This window comes from Ciconia boyciana, chromosome 7, assembly GCF_034638445.1.
Source record: "Ciconia boyciana chromosome 7, ASM3463844v1, whole genome shotgun sequence".
In the NCBI taxonomy this organism is placed as follows: Eukaryota; Metazoa; Chordata; class Aves; order Ciconiiformes; family Ciconiidae; genus Ciconia; species Ciconia boyciana.
This window is the reverse complement of record NC_132940.1, coordinates 66,258,824-66,276,936: the sequence shown is the minus strand read 5'-3', so window position 1 is coordinate 66,276,936 and position 18,113 is coordinate 66,258,824. Positions and strand designations below refer to the sequence as shown.

The 18,113-nt window shown below is 41.3% G+C and overlaps 1 protein-coding gene and 1 long non-coding RNA gene across 2 annotated transcripts in view; both read left to right on the top strand.

Moving 5' to 3' along the window:
• The window catches only part of GMPS (guanine monophosphate synthase), a 28,824-nt gene extending 16,178 nt beyond the window's left edge, over window positions 1-12,646 (top strand). Inside the window, exons 8-16 of the mRNA XM_072868165.1 lie at window positions 325-476; window positions 1,131-1,304; window positions 2,912-3,017; window positions 4,047-4,162; window positions 5,114-5,239; window positions 6,702-6,817; window positions 8,528-8,658; window positions 10,319-10,491; window positions 12,094-12,646. Of these exons, the coding sequence (XP_072724266.1) occupies window positions 325-476; window positions 1,131-1,304; window positions 2,912-3,017; window positions 4,047-4,162; window positions 5,114-5,239; window positions 6,702-6,817; window positions 8,528-8,658; window positions 10,319-10,491; window positions 12,094-12,195 (1,196 nt within the window). The 3' untranslated portion in view covers window positions 12,196-12,646. The remainder of the gene's footprint in view (window positions 1-324; window positions 477-1,130; window positions 1,305-2,911; window positions 3,018-4,046; window positions 4,163-5,113; window positions 5,240-6,701; window positions 6,818-8,527; window positions 8,659-10,318; window positions 10,492-12,093) is intronic.
• Window positions 12,647-16,347: 3,701 nt separating this feature from the next.
• LOC140653954 (uncharacterized) lies at window positions 16,348-17,237 on the top strand. Its single transcript, XR_012043293.1, has 3 exons — window positions 16,348-16,467; window positions 16,547-16,649; window positions 17,031-17,237. It is a non-coding gene; the product is annotated as an uncharacterized lncRNA (long non-coding RNA).
• Window positions 17,238-18,113: the final 876 nt, after the last annotated feature.

The following is an 18,113-nucleotide window of genomic DNA, read 5'->3' as shown; positions in this document are numbered from 1 at the left end:
AAATACCGTCCTGTAAACTATTTAAATAAAGCAAGTCAATTATAATCTGAGAGGGGAGGCAAGAACTGAACATTCACGTGGTTGCCTAGCCTCATAATATGAAAAAAAATGCCCTCTAGAGTAGGTTAATAAGATAAATAAAATGCTTTGTTACGATTAATTCTTGAGGTATTGAACAGCCCTATTTAATGCAGTTAGTAGTCAAAGGACTAGAATGATTTTTAGTTTCTTTTTTTTAAAGCGATAGAGTGAAACTTATTTTTTTGCAACCTTGCATAAAAACCTTTACTGGCTTTGCCAAAAAATTCCTGTAATTTCATGCAGTGGTGAATGCAGCTCATTCATTCTATAATGGTACAACAACTCTGCCCATCTCGGATGAGGACAGAACTCCACGTAAAAGAATTAGCAAGACCTTAAATATGACTACAAGTCCTGAAGAAAAAAGAAAAATTATCGGTGACACCTTTGTTAAGGTAATGTTTATAATTATTTGTTGGTTGGTGGTTTGTTTTGGTTTCTTTTTTTTTAATGATATGATTTCTAGATACATCTTCTACGTCAGACTTTCATTCTAAAGCACTGTGCACTCAGTGGCATCAGTGGTCTTAAGTTGTGGATGACCTAAGAAGCCATTGGTACGTTACCCTAAGCCTAAAACTTTTGGCAGTCGATCAGTGGTCACCACATGGTTCACAAGCGTTGCACTAGATCACTGTCGTGTTTAGGTATACTATATTGGTTGGCCATTCATCTCTGTTGCATGAACTTCCACGTAAGGTTTTTTCACCAAATTGATGGGTAACGTGAATTGGGGCATGCTTCTGTTGCTTTGCTGAAGATGAGCCATTTTCCATCTGTTGGCAATCAGTGTTGGTGATTCAGGGAGAACATAACATTTAACAGGCAGTGATGTTCCTGTAGTCTGAAGATATTTTTTCCATTTTCTGTTCAACAAAGTATGGGATTATAGGACTATTTCAGCAGTGGGCTAATGTCATAATTAGTCTTCCTGTTTGTTTGTGCTTTTGCAGCTCAGCAGCGTTGTTTGGGCAATTCGTTATCTTCCTTTAGACCTTTGGCAACCAAAAAGTAGATCAGAACACTTCTCTTTTCTCTCCATCTTATAGATTGCCAATGAAGTTATTGGAGAAATGAATCTGAAACCTGAAGAGGTTTTTCTTGCTCAGGGTACCCTCAGACCTGATCTCATTGAAAGTGCTTCCCTTGTTGCGAGTGGCAAAGCTGAAGTCATCAAAACTCATCATAATGACACAGAGCTGATTCGAAAGTTAAGAGAAGAGGTAAATGAAAACGAGGATACTGGTGTATCCTTCTGGTTCTCACGGATGTGAAGCTGAGTATCAAAAATGAACAACTTCTCTGTTTTGCTGGTGTAACTGTCCCATGTTGATGGGACCCTATTCTGATGAGGCCCTTTAGATTGTATTGCAATATGCTGCAAATTATTACACTTCTTTCTAGTTGCTACATTCCCAAAGCAGTCAAAATTGTTTGAGTATTGCCCAGCATTGGATACTGAGGAAGATGTCAACAGATTGAACGTGGATTCATTCACTGCGAACAATGGTGTTCTCAACTGCAAGCTGAAAGCTGCTGCCTTACTCTTTTACTTTTTAACCCTCAAAACAAACCTGCATCCTAGTAAGGAAGCAGAGCAATACCAAATGCCTTTAGCAGGAGAGCAGTTTAAGAAGTCTCAGACTTTATTCTGGTTCAGCTGGAATTCATGATGTAATGGGTCACTTATTCCCTCTGTATCTTGTTCCGAACACTAGTCAATGGGTAACCTTGAGGTACTGATAGTCCAGATCTGGCACATTATGGATTCAGGCAGGAGCAGTGACAGTGTTTTAGTGAAAAGATAATCAGCTGCTGTTGAGAGAAAGGGCCAAAATTCTTCTCTTGAACCTCTAGTAACATTCAGCACTGCAAGCATAGCATTCTCCTTTCTCTTGAAAAAGCATGAGAGTTATACACTTAAATGGGTTGAAATCTAGGGGTAGTTCCTTCAGGTACCTATGGGGATGAGTTCTTTCTGTTCTTATGCAGCTTCTGCATCACGTTACTAGTAGCCTGATGGGCTGTCTGCCAGCAGTGTGCTGGTGGCACACAATCTGTTTGTCAGTTTTCAGTTTAAGAACCCACAAATCTTTCTGAAAGGGCCCAGCATGGACACCTATGGATGACGACCAGGAGGTTGAAGATGATACGAACACAGGAGGTAGAACTGTCTGAAGATAAGCAGCCCAAGTCCTGTCCCTTTGATTGCGCTCCCAGTCGGTCTGTTTAGTCCAAAGTCCAGAAAAGCTTTTTGAATACCTTTCTCTTGCAGAGCTCTTAACTATTAGCATGTGAAGCAAATGTAGGAGACTGCCCTGCTTTGCCTTTTCTGACATTAGAATGGTAAGTTGTCTAACTGTACTGTAAAATAAGAAAGAATCAACACATGAGACATCACATAATAACCCTGTTGGAAGGTGCTCACTCAGTAAGTGCCCAACCATAGGAGAGAAAGTAACCATCACTGACCCACACTTCAAATACTGTACAAAGTATTTTCAAGGCTTTTAGATAGGTTTGAACATCTAGGGAAGAGAAGAAAGGTCTGAATTTCTGAAGACAGTCAGAGCAGGCTTGACCTACAGCTATATCTACATTGAGCCATTGATACTTCTGGCACGAACTTAAACTTCCTTGTCTTAGCCTGTGTCCTGCAACTGTTTTTACAAAGCCCACATTCACAGGTACTTTTCTTCCCAGTGCTTCTGCAAGTGTTGGCAGCCGATGCTGTGAAAAGCAGGCCAATTTGATTGCCATAACCTAAACATTTGAGCCTTTTTGTTTGCATATGTAAGCTGGAGTGTAAATTGCCTTTTTTTTTTTTAAGGGTAAAGTAATAGAACCGCTGAAAGACTTTCACAAAGATGAAGTACGAGTGCTAGGGAGAGAACTTGGTCTTCCTGAGGAGCTGGTTTCGAGGCATCCCTTCCCAGGTATGAGAGTTGGTCTGTGCTACTTAGTGAAGGGATCACATCAGTATTGCTTAGAACATACTTAACCTGTAGAATAAATTTATGTTGGAGCATAAAACTTACCTCTAAACAGGAAAAAATTGATGAATGTATTAGTTTTTACTTAAGCAGGATCTTTTTTCAGGAAAAGAACATTTGAGAGCAGCTTTATTATGTATAGTGATAAAAGGAAAGGTTTTATAATTGAGTTTGCTTTTAGCTGTATTTGTTTCTTTTTAGTTGTATAAGCCAAAGGAAGAATTGTCAGTGAAGTGTGGCTGCGTGCTGCCTGAGCTGTCAAATGTATCTTACTTGAAATGATGGCCTGTATCTGCCTGCCTTTCCAAGGGGCACTTGCTGTTTTGAAAATGATTGCATGGAAAATAACAACAGTTCTCCACCAGAAAACATCAAAGTATATAACAGAGCAAAGCCCACATCCTTTTAAGGGGGTTATGCTTTCTGTCCATGTGTTTCAAAATTGTCCTGCAGGGTGTGTAGTAGGCACTGGCAGAGCGTGTAGCCTGTTGTGCTAATGCACCAGCATCACATGAAATGCAAGAAGCTGTCTTCAGGCGTTTCCAGCAAATTACACGTGCTTTTGTATTAAGTAACTGTAAGGTCAAATAGCCTTCAGTGGCCTCTAAAAACAAGGGAGACTCAACTGTGTGCTGTAACCAGCTCTTTCTTCCCAGTTGCCTAGCAAAGGGCTTTGGCTTGCCGTCCGCCACACTTCATCACCACTGACTGCTGCTTTAAACAACCATCCCATTTAAGGTGTAGGTAAATAATGCTTAAATGTACCGAACAGAAATACTGTTCCGGAATAAGCTGCTTGTGTATTTATTTTTTTTGTCTTGTAGGGTGTTAAGACAATTGAAGTATAGGTACAATGACAAAGCATACTGCCCATCAATGATTGTCTGCTGTTCCGGATGCTGTCACATTTTTAGATGAAAGTCAGCTTTCCTGTTATTTAGTATAGTGGTTTTTTCCAATTTTGCATTGCAGGTCCTGGTCTAGCAATCCGAGTGATATGTGCTGAAGAGCCTTATGTGTGCAAAGACTTTCCCGAAACAAACAACATTTTGAAAATAGTTGCAGATTTTTCTGCAAGTGTTAAGAAGGTAACAAAATTGCTAGATTCTAGTATGCATAAAAGTAGTATGATCATTCTGTAGTGGCCTGCAATGAGGTTTAAGCTGCTAAAAGTTTCAAACTACTCACTTGTGCTCTTTAAGGAGTAATGCATTCCAGTACAACTCGCTTGAAGCCATTCAGTATAGTAAAGTAGAATTTTTTGCACCATGGCTGGTGCAATTGTTAAACAATTTCTGGAAAATTGAAGTTTATATACTATTCAAATAGTAAATAAATTTTGTTTCTGTTAAACTTTGTGCAGATGAGGATTTCTGGAGATTTTTCCCTCCCTGAAGTAATTGTAACTTTCTAGATTTGCCTGCCCTATCAGTCACTGAATGTCTAAATGAAAGTGCAGGAGCGAGGAACTAGCGCTTGCCAGATGTCCTGAACAGAAACCTGAAGTTTTTAATCGATGACGTTTCAGTTCTGAATCTCTTAACTGTTATGACCTTCATGATTACTGTAAGCTCACTTGAACTAAGCTGCAGGGGGCTGGAAAGTCGTTAGCAGAGGCCTGCTCTGAGTCGAAGCCATAAGTTCAAAATGACTTCCAAAACACTGAACGGGAGTATTTCCTTGAAAACTTGTTGAATTGCAGTGTAGTGTAACAGGATATTGCTTTGTTCTGTATCTGAAATAAACAACAAAAACGAAAACTATAGCTTTGTGAAGGAGAGAATGAGCATCGGAAAAGAGCTTCACCTGTGGCCTTGGAGAGCTTCAGCTTAAACTACATGCAGTCCGATCAAATAAAACTGCTTTTGGTAAAATTTAGTTGTTAAATGAAAGGTATTTTTTAAATAGTTCCAAAGGGTAAATGTGGACTAAATTTAAGCAATCAGCTACTTACAATGCAAATAAAATTATTATTTATAAGTTCTGTTTGCTCGCTTGGGGGCTTTAATTAAAAACTGTTTTTCTGCATCATTGCACAGCCACATACTTTGCTGCAAAGGGTCAAAGCGTGTACAACTGAAGAAGACCAGGAGAAGCTGATGCAGATTACAAGCCTACATTCACTGAATGCCTTCTTGTTACCAATCAAAACTGTGGGAGTGCAGGTAAAGGGATTCATTCCAGGGGTGTTCCGAAAGCTGCTTCCTAGCCGTGTGGCAGGCTGCAGGGAAGCATAATAATTGCTGCTTTAAGACTGAAAATAAAGGGCTTGACTCAAGAACGTAAACTTTAAGTGACTGCGATACCTACGTTACTGTCATTTGTCAGTGCTGGTGTAGTGCAAAGGTGTCAAGACGTCTGAACAGACGCTCGAGTAAATGCCAGGTATTGTGTTTGAGGATATCGTTAAGGCTGAATAATGCTGGTCACTTATAGGCAGTTTCTTCATGACTTCATGATCTTGTAGACCTCTGCTGTAATCCTGTTGCCCTCTTTAAGGAGTCCTAGACTATGCTGGTCAAAAAACCCCCTGCGTCTTACATTTGAACATGCTTGTTGCCCTTTCCTGTACTTTTCCGAATTGTACAGTGCAATTCGTGCAGTGCAATTTTTAACTCAATATTTGTGAGTTAATATTTTTAACTCACCAACACTAAAAAACTTGCCTGACACAAGAACGGAAATGTCTGTCAAAAGCTCTGACCCAACGTGCTGGTGTCTAACATCTTTGCAAAATATGGATAATTCTTTAACGTAGTAAAAGTAGATGTCATTTGGCCTTCTCAGTTTAAGGAAAAAATAGTTCCTTGTGAATTTGTTTAGTGTAAATGAACCCTCTATTTATCTTTGTCTTTAATAAATTCATACATTATTAGAAAATCCTTTATGCAAGAAGACCCACTGAGCTGTATGATCTCATTTTAAGAGATTTCCTGTATCCTTGTCAGGAAGGGAACCAGAGCAGTGCAGGCCCTTCAGGATTCGGGAACACTTGGATCTGTGCGGTGACACAGTGTTTTCTTTCTGTCGCTCCTTTGCTAATGCCACCAGAATTTTTGTGGGCTGTCCTTTGTATTTGGTTTGTGTTTCTGTCACCAAACGCTGAGCTGGCATTCTCATGGAATTGCGTGCAGAAACTTGGAAGATTTCTTTACTGAGTAGTCGTAGCTGTAAAGTACCTTTTTTTGCTTTATCAATATTGAATTATGTCTTTTATTATCAGCTGCTTAATCTGGTGTGTCTCTTCTGTAACTCTGTGCAGTCAGCTTTTCTCACTATTTTAAATAGCAATATCATCAGCAGGTTTCTACATTTCATCACAGGCTTTCTTCAGATGGTGCCATCAAAGTAACGATACACAATCAATCCCTATGCTCAGGTCACCTTATATGAATATTTCCATTCTGAAAATTTTCCTTTTATACGCTCTTGTTAGCTCACAACAGGTCTGTCTTATTCTGTATTTTCTCATTCACTTGGTATCTCTCAGCATACTGATATCACCAGCTTAGTGTTGCTAAATGTTGACACAAAATATGGTCCTGTAACCTGCGGGATGAACAGGGAGGTGTTGTGAACTATTTTGGCAGCAAACTTCACATTAATTTTTTTTTTTTAAATTTATAGGGTGACTGTCGTTCATATAGCTATGTTTGTGGGATCTCTAGTAAAGATGCTCCACACTGGGAGTCTCTTATGTTTCTTGCCAGGCTCATACCACGCATGTGCCACAACATAAACCGGTAAGTATTTTGAATTATCTTTATTTCTAACGATCTCCTTAATGTATGGAAGTTTAGCATGCACAAGCATTCTCCTGTTTAATCTATGGTAGAATTTTTTAATATGTTGGACAGGTGTATCATACAGACGTTATAAATACACAATAAATCAAAACATAGGTTTATTTCTGGAATTACTAGCTTGAAAAAGAAATTGATAGCCTATCTCCTCATTTTTTTTAAGCACTTGATTAGACAACATCCAGTGTAACTTATGCAAAATCTTTTTTGAAGGATTCCAAGCCTGTTGATGAGTTGTGATGTCACGTGGTGCTTTTTTTGCTTTGTGTCAAAAAGGGAATTTATGTGAAACTGTCAGTTCTAATGGCAGCTCCAAAGGAAAGCTCCAAAGCTGGGCACTTTAATCTTAATTGAGCTCTGTTGTAAATATGCATTTTCTAGCTGCTTGATTCTATAATTTTTCTAGCAGCTGAAGTTGCTGAGATATTAAATCAGTTCTGGAGAATGCATATCCTCTTTGCCTGGCTGTAGACTTTGACGAAACTGCTTATAATTGCTTATAGCAAAACTTAATTTTGTCACATAAGCGATGCCTACTGAAAGAGGTATTATTCCTAAAGGCGATGAATTGCAAGATGCTTCTTTAAACTAAATGCAGAGGGAACAAAAGAAGGTATAAATTCAGGATTGCATGTGCAATTTGAAAGTATGCGCTGGATTTACAGCACTGCTGTCGTCTTTAAGCTCTTTTGGATTTAATACTACCCTCCTAAATATACCATATCTCTGGGAGTTCCAGGGTATGTTATAACCTGTACCAGGGTATGTTTTCAGAATCTTTCATCGATGTTTATAGGGGCACTGAAGCTGGCACTTTGAGGAGCGCACTGAAATAGTTGGTCTTCTGCCCAGCTATGCTTGCAGACTGTATTACAATCAAAAATACAGAGTGTAAAGCTTGCATATTTTTCTGCTTTGGATTTTAGACAAGTATTCTTGGTTTGTATCTACAAACTCAAATAACTCGTGTGAATATGTCATAGTAAATTCTTGTATGAGGCCTGTCAGACAATATTATACTTTGCTTTTTGTTCTGCAACATATAAAACACAATGAATGAGATTAAAAAGATACAGCTGATGTGACTGGTTTGAATTCAGAAGATACTTTATTACAGATGTAGTTATGTAGATTTATAAATGCAGTGTTAGTGCCCTGTGCTGAAAACACAGCTATTCATTAACAATAAGGTTTACTATTTAATGGTATTTTTTGGTGGTTTCCTATTAGGAGAGAAGATAGAAATTGTAAGCACTTATTAAGTAGCCTTCTTAGAATAATCTTAACTTTTGCTGACATCAAAGTAAAATTGAAAAAACCACCCTTTGTGATACCACTGAGTTAGTATTTCTGTTTTTTCAAAGGATTGTTCTCTTGAATAAGTAATACTGGGGCTATTGCCAGTCTCTAGCAATCCAAAATAACTTAGTATGTTTGACTTCTAAAGCTAGTGTGCATGTCATGTCTGTAGAATACATGCATGAAGTTATGTTAAGCTCTTGTTAGTAGCTAAGGAACAAAAGCGCAAATATTACGCTTTTTTGCCCAGTTTTATTTTCTCACTGCAATACTAAAGATGCAGTCTTTAGGCAATCTGTTTTAGTCCATGTATGCAAAACATGTTTTTCTACCATCCTGTTTCTTTTCCAGAGTTGTGTACGTGTTTGGCCCACCGGTCAAAGAACCTCCTACGGATGTCACCCCCACTTTCCTGACAACAGGAGTCCTCAGCACTTTACGTCAAGCTGATTTTGAGGCTCACAATATTCTCAGGGAGTCTGGTAGGTTCTTCACCTTATCCCCTGGATTAGACTCTTGTTTCAAGATCCCTGCAAACCGAACTGGGTATAGTTATAGTGCTGCTGTCAAAACCTACGAGCTTCTTGAGTATCTCCAAAGAAGTGACGAATTAATGGGATGACAGGCAAGAGCCTCTTCTGGAAGCTGTAGAAGCAGAGAGCTAAAGGACAGGAATTGCTAGCCTTTTTGCTAGCAGAAGTAATTTTAGGGGATTTTGGGGGACTGAGGCTTGCCTCTGACACGTCGTGAAGCTCCGAGGTGTGGTGCTTCACTGCGGTGCAAGCTGCTGCAAAAAGTACTGTTAGCCAGCTGAAAGTCAACCGAATTACTTCTCTTTGCTGATGGTCTCAGTCCTCAGTATTTACCTGAAGTAAATAAACTGCGTAAAGAAGCTTGACATAGTTTCTAAATTATGGGGTTTTTTTGTGGAAAGAAGGGAGCCCAAATACTAAGTTTCTAATGGTGATGATGCTCACTACCTGCGGTGGCTTCATATTTCTTAACTTTTAAAGTGAAAGCTCTATTTGTAAACCCAGCCACTTCAGGCTAACAGACGGTAATACTTCAAACCCTTAGCGTCCAGGGAGGATTCAATACCCTGTGGTATGGTACGCAGGCAGAGTCTGCGAATATAGCAGTTCTGAGGTTCAGGTTGGTTTGGTTGGCTTTTTTGTTTGGTGTTTTTTCGGGGTTTTTTTTTTTTTACTTAATTACATTGGAAGATGCGATATGTGTGGGAAGCAGTTCATCAGACTCGCCTAGATTTTGTGTAAATCAAGTTACAAAGGATATCTCTTTTTGAAAACACATATTCTGTTTGCAAGGCTGTCTTACCATAATTTGTACAAAAATAGCCTCAAAAGGCTGACGATAACACTATAAATTGTGTTTGTAAAACTGTAGATGTGTCTCGCTAACTTTTGGTGACAGTTGGCTTTGTGTGAATGAATCGCTCCCAAAAATAAGATTTGAGTGAGTTAGTGAAAAAGACTCCTTGTTCCAACAGCTCAAGCCGGTGCAAGCGGAGGGCGAGAGCTTGCCTCAGTGTTAGACTGGCTCAGTGGGCTGCCGCGCACCTGAATCTCAAACTTTTAGATCATTTAAACAGTGAAATTAGGGGATCTGGGTATTGGCTTTCAGGAGATACTTAAAAATAAAAAAAATGAGAGATGGTTGTCTGGAGTTACCGATCGGCCACCAGCAACAGGGATACTTAAGAGCTTTCTCTTAAATATGTCAAAGGCACAGAGATACTTGTGAATGGCTCTTTATTTGGCTTGATGGGGGATAGGAAAAACGCCATGGTTATGGTATGTGGGAAGGAAAGCAGATCTTAAATTGCGTTCACAGCGAATTGCAGGGATAATGGAGATTATCTGGTTTTGTTCTGCGTGCCTGCAAACGCTGAAGATTATGTCAAGTGGCAACTGGAGTAGTTTTAGGCTATGCACCACTAATTACATAATTGTATAATGACCGTGATCTTCTGAGGTGTGGTAGCAGTAGCAAAAAGATCCCGGAAGATGTAAATGTAGCTCCTGGTATATAGTTTGAAGTACATGAGGGAAATTCCGTAAGACTTCTATCACGTCTGTGTCTTTAAACCAAATTAAAGCACTTTGTACTACTATTTTTCTGAAGGTTATGCCGGAAAAATTAGCCAGATGCCAATAATACTGACACCGTTGCATTTTGATCGGGACCCCCTACAGAAACAACCTTCCTGTCAAAGATCTGTGGTTATTCGAACTTTTATTACAAGTGATTTTATGACTGGTATTGCAGCAACTCCTGGTAACGAGGTTCCAGAAGAGGTAATATGGGTTTTCAAGTTTCTTTTCAACATGAGCTAGTATTGTAGATGACTCATTTTGACTTTCTTCTGTCTCTCTTGATTGCCTGCCTTGACTTTGATTTTGTTGCAATTTTTTGTCTCTTTCATAGTATTCATTAGGAAGAATATGGCGGTGGTTTGGGGAAAAAACTGTAACAAAATGAGAAGCTGGCAGATGGGTATGACAAACTTAAAGGCTTTCCAGCAGAGCTGAGCCAAAATACCATCAATTAAAAAAGAAAGAATACCCCAACCATTCCTGGGATTTTGAAATTAATTTTTTGCATTAGTAATTGGAAATGTCCTGACTTACAGAATTGCCCTTGATTGCCACTTCTGATTTTACTGGAACCTGCTGTTTAATGTCTCAGTGTGCTGTTTTCTATGTCGGTCACTAAAAGGATTTAGGAGTCAAGTTCAAGCATATTTTTCTGGGAAACTTTATCCATGTCCGGTTTCAAGTACTTTGTCTCTCTGGGAATGCAGTGTAGATGAAGAACAGGATTGACTTTTTTTTAAAAACATATTTTAAAAGCATATAGACATTGTTTAGTAATTGTATGTAACTGAAGTCTTCTACTTTAAGGCAGCCTATCCATTTAAGAATAAATGATTCAAGGTTAAGTTACCATGTGAACTATTCCATTATATAAAATGAGGATTCGTATGACCTTGAAGTTTGTGTTTAAAAAAAAAAAAAAGGAAAACAAAACACAAATAAAACAACCAAACAGCAGAAAACCCACAACCAAACAACCCCCCCATACACATTCTTCAAAATGTAAAACGGTCTCTTTAAGGCTAGGTGATAATGTAGTAACAAAGTAGTAGAGGTTGTGGAAAATACCTGTATTTATGGGGAAAAAATCATATTTGATTTAAAATGTTCTGTGCTTTTCCATGGAGAGCAATGCATTGTTTAGTTTATGCTTGCGCTATAAAACAGCATGTCATGGAAGTGGCACTGTTACGAACTGGGGGGTTTTTAAGGAAGCTGAACTTCTGGGGATCAGCAAATTCTCATCTAGAATACTTCTGCTAACATGAATTGATTGTGAACCCTGGAGAATAACTCTCAATGGAAACTCTTTCTTTCGATGCCACTTCCTGGTTTTTTTACCTTTAGAGCTCCCTTTTTTGTTTTGGAAGGGATTTCACTCGGGCTGTTGCTTTGTGTTTGATGGTTCAGCTGGAGATGATGGTCTGAGAAAAGTCTGAAAATGATTGATAGTACCACAACAGCATATGCTCCTGCTGAACTTTCACGAAATAGTTTTGGAGCTGAAGAGCTGCTGCCTTGGAAGTGTATTGCGTTCGACACCCTGGTTTATTGTCAGTGCCAAAAATCAGCAAGTTCCAAATGTAACTGCAGATATCATGAAGCTAGAGGTTTTCTTTAACTTGATTTTTATTTCTTAATTGGTGGCCATATGCTAATAGCTATAGGCTGTTTCTCTCTTGTGTATAACAGAATTGGTGTGAACAAAGTTTTTCTTTTTTAAGCTTTTCTCGGAGAGTTTTCATCAGGTCTGTTTTACATGCTTTCTTCTGATACATATTTCTTTTTTTTCCTCCATGATAGGTTGTGTTAAAAATGGTGGCGGAGATTAAGAAGATTCCTGGCATTTCTCGGGTAATGTATGACTTGACATCAAAGCCACCAGGAACTACGGAGTGGGAGTAATTAACTTTTTTCTATTAAAGTACTGTGTGCAGTCTAAATCATATCAGAAACCATTCCCAGTGTTGACATGCAGTACTGTGAAAGAGTGACTGGAGCTGCTACATCGCATCAGATTCCTCTCCTGGAGCATAAACCTGCAGTTAATAGCTGTGCTGGGGATAAGAACTAAGTGGGGCTGAGGATTTGTACGGGTAAATAATCATGGCAGCATTGCCGGTGCGCAGACAGATTCCTATTGCTTTTGCCTTTGTCTTACCGATTCTTCCTGTTTTCATGTGTTTTATTGTTAACTGTCATTTCAACGTCTCTTTGTTTTTGTACACTGTGTAAAAAGAGACAGTTTATTTACTTCTACCAAAAGCACTGTTACAGCCTAAAAATGTAAAAAGAATTCTTTGTGACCAACTGCTTTTGAACGGATTTATTATAAATAAATATTTTGCCAAATGGAGTAGTGGGTAGTGTTGAGTTGTGGAATTACTGTGTATCTGTTGTATACTGTTAAGCTTGTTCTATATTGTTTGACGTATTAGCCCATGGCAATAACGTTGAGCTCCACGAGTAATGCTGAACTATTATGAAATGACCTGTCTGTCTGTCTGTACTCGCTCCCTCTTGCATCGCTCGGTAGGTGTGCGTGTTGGTAACAGACGTGTACACACAGGCTAATCTTTAGTATACACTTACTGCATGTATGCGTATGTCAAATTCCAGACAGTGAGGGGTCCGTGTGTGCCTCTGGGGACGCTGATAGAAGCGTAAAGATGGGAGTGAAGTTTGGAAAGCTGTTGCACCAGAGCTGCTGGATCTGCGAATCCTGTTTCTGTCCTCAGACGCTTGCGCAACAGTCCCTTCGCAGCCTGCTGCCGATGTGGTTTTGTTACACTTGATGACAGTTTATTTTCTACGCATTTGCTTTTACAGGAATTTTTTTTTAATGTATTGTACTTAGCTTGGTCTTTAAGATCATTATAGTCGTTAGTGTGGAGTCATGGTATCGGAGGTGACTTACCCAATCCGTATAGATCCCTTCCGTCATTTGTATTCTGCTGTTTATGTAGTTAAGTAAGCAATAATTTGAGAGATGGTTTCTTTAGACACCTGTGCTTTTCTGATGTATTGAGGCAAAGCTATTTCCATCCACCTGAGAATTTTGAGCATGTCCTGCGATTGCTGTCTGTGGAAGTAACAGTTAAATTCTGACCTGAGCAGCTTGCTGGGTGCCTGCTGGGTCCCTCCACCGGTGGAACCTTAACTGTGCATCCAGGCTCATCCCTCTTACCCTTTTTTTCATTTAAGCAGTTGCATTTCATTCAGCTGCAAGATTACCATAGTATTATGGGGGTGAAATACTCGTTTTAAACTGTTCAATAGCATGGAGTATTTCGTGGCTGTAGCTACTTACATTTCCCCTTGCATAGATTTGTGAACTGGAATAATGGTTGGAAGTGTTTGTTCTATATTCTTTTGATTGCACACATTTTCCTGTTGTTCTTACATTTGCCGCCTACACATTATGGAAATTTAGTTTAATTTCTGCTTATAGGAAATAGCTAACGTGTAAATTTATTCTTGGGCCTGTGTCACTGAGCGGTGCTTTTTTGCTTGGGGAAGGAGACGGGGTATCGCAGCCCTCTGCTCTCCCAGACCCTTTGGGGACGCAGGCGTGCAGCAGAGCAGCGGCCAAGGAAGCTGGCTCCCCCTCGCAGCCCCGCTCCTGGCAGGTTCGGTAGCCTGCCCAAATTGATATCGATTGATATCTCAGTTGCCCCCTTTATAAAATGGGGGTGGTAATTCTCACCCACATCCATCATAACCTCTTTGAGCCCTTTGGATGAGCTTTTTGTCATGTAAGTGAAGTATTACCGATACAAATGTTCTTTGGTTACTGGATTGTGATCGGTGAGAACTGTTGGTCAAAACCACTGTAAGTCGGTGTTTGCTGTGGCAGAACCTGGCATGGGTTCTGCTGAAAACAGATTTTCTTTGTAGCTTATCTCAAAAGGAAGCTCCCTCATGAAATGATGGCCTTAGAGTATATTTTAACTTTTTTGTCAGAAAAAGCTGAGGATAGTTGTTTTCATTACTGTGTTGGTATCGCAGACGTCAAGGGTGCAATGCCAAGAAATGAATCTTTTTGGTGTGATGCAGAAATCCTTCAGCCTTTTAATGCTATAGCAGTCGTTGCTTATTGTAGGTAGGCTTGCTCTCGCTGCTGCTGCTCCCAGTTTGTGTTACCTTGACAGCAAATAGGCAAAACAGAAGGAATTACTAAAAAGTGATGCAAAGAATATAGGAATTATTAAAAAGTAATGAATGCAAAGAAATAGGAATTACTAAAAAGTAATGCAAAGAATATAGGGCACCCCTTAAACCCAAACCTTTCTCAGTTTTGACTGAGACACGTAGTTGGTCTCCGGGTAAATAAATGTGCAGTATATAGTCCCATAGCTATGATGCGACTCACAACAAAACTTGTGTGGTGGTGGTGATGCCCATCGGGTTGGGGGTTACGGTAACTGTTGTGTGTCTGGACCACAAACTTGCAGCATGCTTGGACAGAAATCCTTTATTCGCTGCATGATGCACGCTTGGAAGTCCTTCTTTGAGTTGCATCTTAACTATAGGCATGATGTATACCTGTATTCTATGTGTATACTGGAGTCTGACATACACTTTTGCCATCTTTTAATCACCTGGGTTGCTTTCATGTCCGTAATGAAATGGAGCTTGACAGCAATTCCTGTGCTCTTTAGGAACATACTTTGGTTTGGGGGTTGGTTGTTTTTTTTTTAAGCCAGAAAGTTGCATATTGAAAATTTTAGGCATAAACTATTGCACTATAATCAAAATGTCTTATCGAAATGCAATTTGTGATCTTTAGCTCTCTTCCCCCTGTTTGACACCTGTGCCATGCATTGTAGACGTGTTGGGTTGTTCTTAGGAAGGTTGGTGTTATCCCAGCAGTTCTTGGGTGTTTTTATGGAATCCATGTGTATCGCACAGCCAGAAGTGGAGAGAAACGTCTGTGAACTCTGTTCACATTTCTTAAAAATATATATATTTAGCACCTAGTTTACAAACTAATAACTGTAGCTGCCCTGTACAATTGTTCACCTCGAGTCTTCAGTAAAACATGTCAGCAGTTAGAGGAATTTGTATTGGGGGCATTCCCCATCATTCTCAATTTTTAACATTTTTCTGCTTGTGAAATGATAAAGTACTGTGAGCCTTAATTTTTATCCACGAATAAAAATATTATGTTTGAACATTGGTGTGACTTATTTTTTTAGGGCTTGCGTGTAGAAAACTACATTGTAGACGGACTGTCCCTTTTGGGTTGGAAAAGCTGTGTTGTGGCAGTTTTGTGCTTTCCGGCTGCAGCCCATCCTGGGGTCAGGAGCCGTCCCTGCCGGGGCACGGCTGTCCCTGGCCCTCTGCTCCGTCGTACTTGCCTCCCGCGTGCTTTTCTACCGTGGTACGCTATGGCAAATGTAACTTCCTCCTAAAAACGTGTGTAGAGCCTTTTCTAGGGCTCTGTCCTAGCAGCCCCGTTAACTAACCTGGTGACACCCACAGGGACCAGGACAGGCTGCGGCTGTCCCTCGGGGTGCTGGTGGCCTGCAGGGTCCTGGTGGGAAACGCCCCCAGCACCTCCTTGCATTGGGGTCGCGGTTGGTTTTGTGGCAGATCTCTACTGCTGGGGTTTAATTGTTTGCAGCAGTAGGTCACAGTTTCAACACCGCGTGCAAAAATTTCCCCTCTCAAAAGAAAAAGGCAGCTGAGATTAGAGTTCTGACCAAACCCTTCACGTGCAGTCGTAAGGAGCTGCCGTCATCTGCAGGGGAGAGCGCACGTGGGCACCGGTCATTTATCTTGCTTAAAGATCCTTTCTTGCAGCGCAGAAGCTGCACTCCAAAGTAAATAAACCTGACAGCCGCGATGTCGGTATAAACGATTTGGCCGCGAGCGCTGCGGTGGTTCTGGCTCCGTGGGCAGCGCCTGTGCTCGGGCTGCGCCGGGGCCGGGGGCACCGCGGGAGCAGGGTTTGATTGATCCACTGCTTACGATTACTCACTGATCTGTGATGTAAATAAACCCTTATCCCCCAGAGAACGCAATAGCAGTTGTTCTCGGCCGGATCGCCCGGCAGTGTTTCTGCGTGCCCGCGGCGCTGCCGGCAGCCCTCTGCTCCGTCTCCTGTTCAGCTGGAGCTGCAGCGGTCGCCCCACGCTTGGAACCCACGTACCTCGCAGAGGCCGCAGGGCGTTGGTACAGGGTTTGGAGGGATTGCCTTCCTGTAAGGAGTCTTCAAAACAAATACTTAATTTTGCGTGTTTTTCTTCTGTAGCTCGGTAATGATGCAGACCCTGGGGCAAACCCCTCTGTGCAGTTTCCAGCCTTTCAGGAGAGCATTAAGGGACTTCACAGAGAAGCAGCGGGAAGGATCCAAGGTGAGGAGGGCATGCAAGTCTTGCAGAGCATCACCCCGAGGCGCTTTGGGAGCTGGGGTTGCAGCAGGGGTGGTTTTGAGCAAAGCGACGGCTGCGCGGTCGGGCTGGTCGGGGAGCTGTGGGTGGCAGGGAGCAGGGATGCCTCTCGGGTATCCCCTCCCAGGTCCCGGTAGCAGGGCCCGCGGTGCCACCAGCGCGTCCCACCGGCTCTGGGCGCAGCCCCGCATCCACCCCGGGAGGGTGCCGGTGCTCGGGGTCCGTGCTACAGGAACAAAGAAGTTAGTGGGAGCAAGCCCTCGCAGCGTGAAAGCAGCCGGGGAAAGAACATTTGCAGAAATGAAGCCAGGATGTTTTTCACAAAATTGTCGTTTTCCACAAAAGCTTTTCCAGAAACTTCACAAAATGAAAAGGAGTTTGGATTACTGGCTTGTATCTGTTGGAGATTTGGAAGACGCCTGTTTACCTTTTCAGCACAGGCTGCTCCTGCAATCCTGCACGCTGCAGCGCGGTACCCTCAAAGCCATGTCGGAGTTTCCCCTGGTTTCATTTCCTCGCTTAAATACTTAAATTAGTTTTCTAGTGATGTTGTATCGGTTAAGTTACTTTAAATATCAGGGCACCTATTTTTAGGGCTGCTGTCCTTGCCCTGTGCTGGCTTTATTTAAAGGAATCCTTATTCTTCTCTGTTGCTTCACCTTAGTCCCGTAATGATCTTTCTAACAGAACATAAAGCTGCTATCTTAAAACGTTTCTACTGCATTTTACAGTGAACACAGCTCCAAAGCGAGGTTTATAACTTTGGGTTTGAAGTTTTATAACTTTGAATTTGAGGTTGGCTCAGTCGCTGCGCGGTGCCGGCTGCAGCTCGGCCGCCTGGCATCACTCGGGCTGGGCCGGGGTTCCCCGCTGCTCGGATGTGCCGCTGCTGCGGGGCTGCTCTCCTTTTGGGCTTATTTCTTTGCTAAATTAGAAGCAGATTGCAAAGAGGCTATTGTGCAATGATGTAATAGCTGTTTGCAACTGACTTTAATGAGATTTAGGCCATTAACCCGCTTGGCTAACGTGTAAATGTGAAGAAAGCCGTATGTAAAGGAGCAAAGTGGGATTGTGAAGCACGGTGTCACAGCTAGACCGTTTCCATGTCTGTACCTAAAGATCAGACTGAGTGCATTGCGACTCTTCCTTCTTAAATTTAATTTCCTATTGAATTTCACGTATCTCATCACAGAAGAGAAGTTGACGCAAAGTGCTCTTGCTATCCCAAGGATAACTGCCTCCGTGGGAGTGCAGTGCCAGGAGGTGAACTGCATCTCATCTGGGGGAGAGGATTATTTCTGTGTCTTTAATTGCCTGAACGTGAACTGCAGAAAACTGAACCGGTGCAGTAACTGAATTACTTCATTAGAAAACAGAATAGTTTTAACACTTGAATGAGTTGGCTGGCTTTTGCAGAGTTGAGTCCTT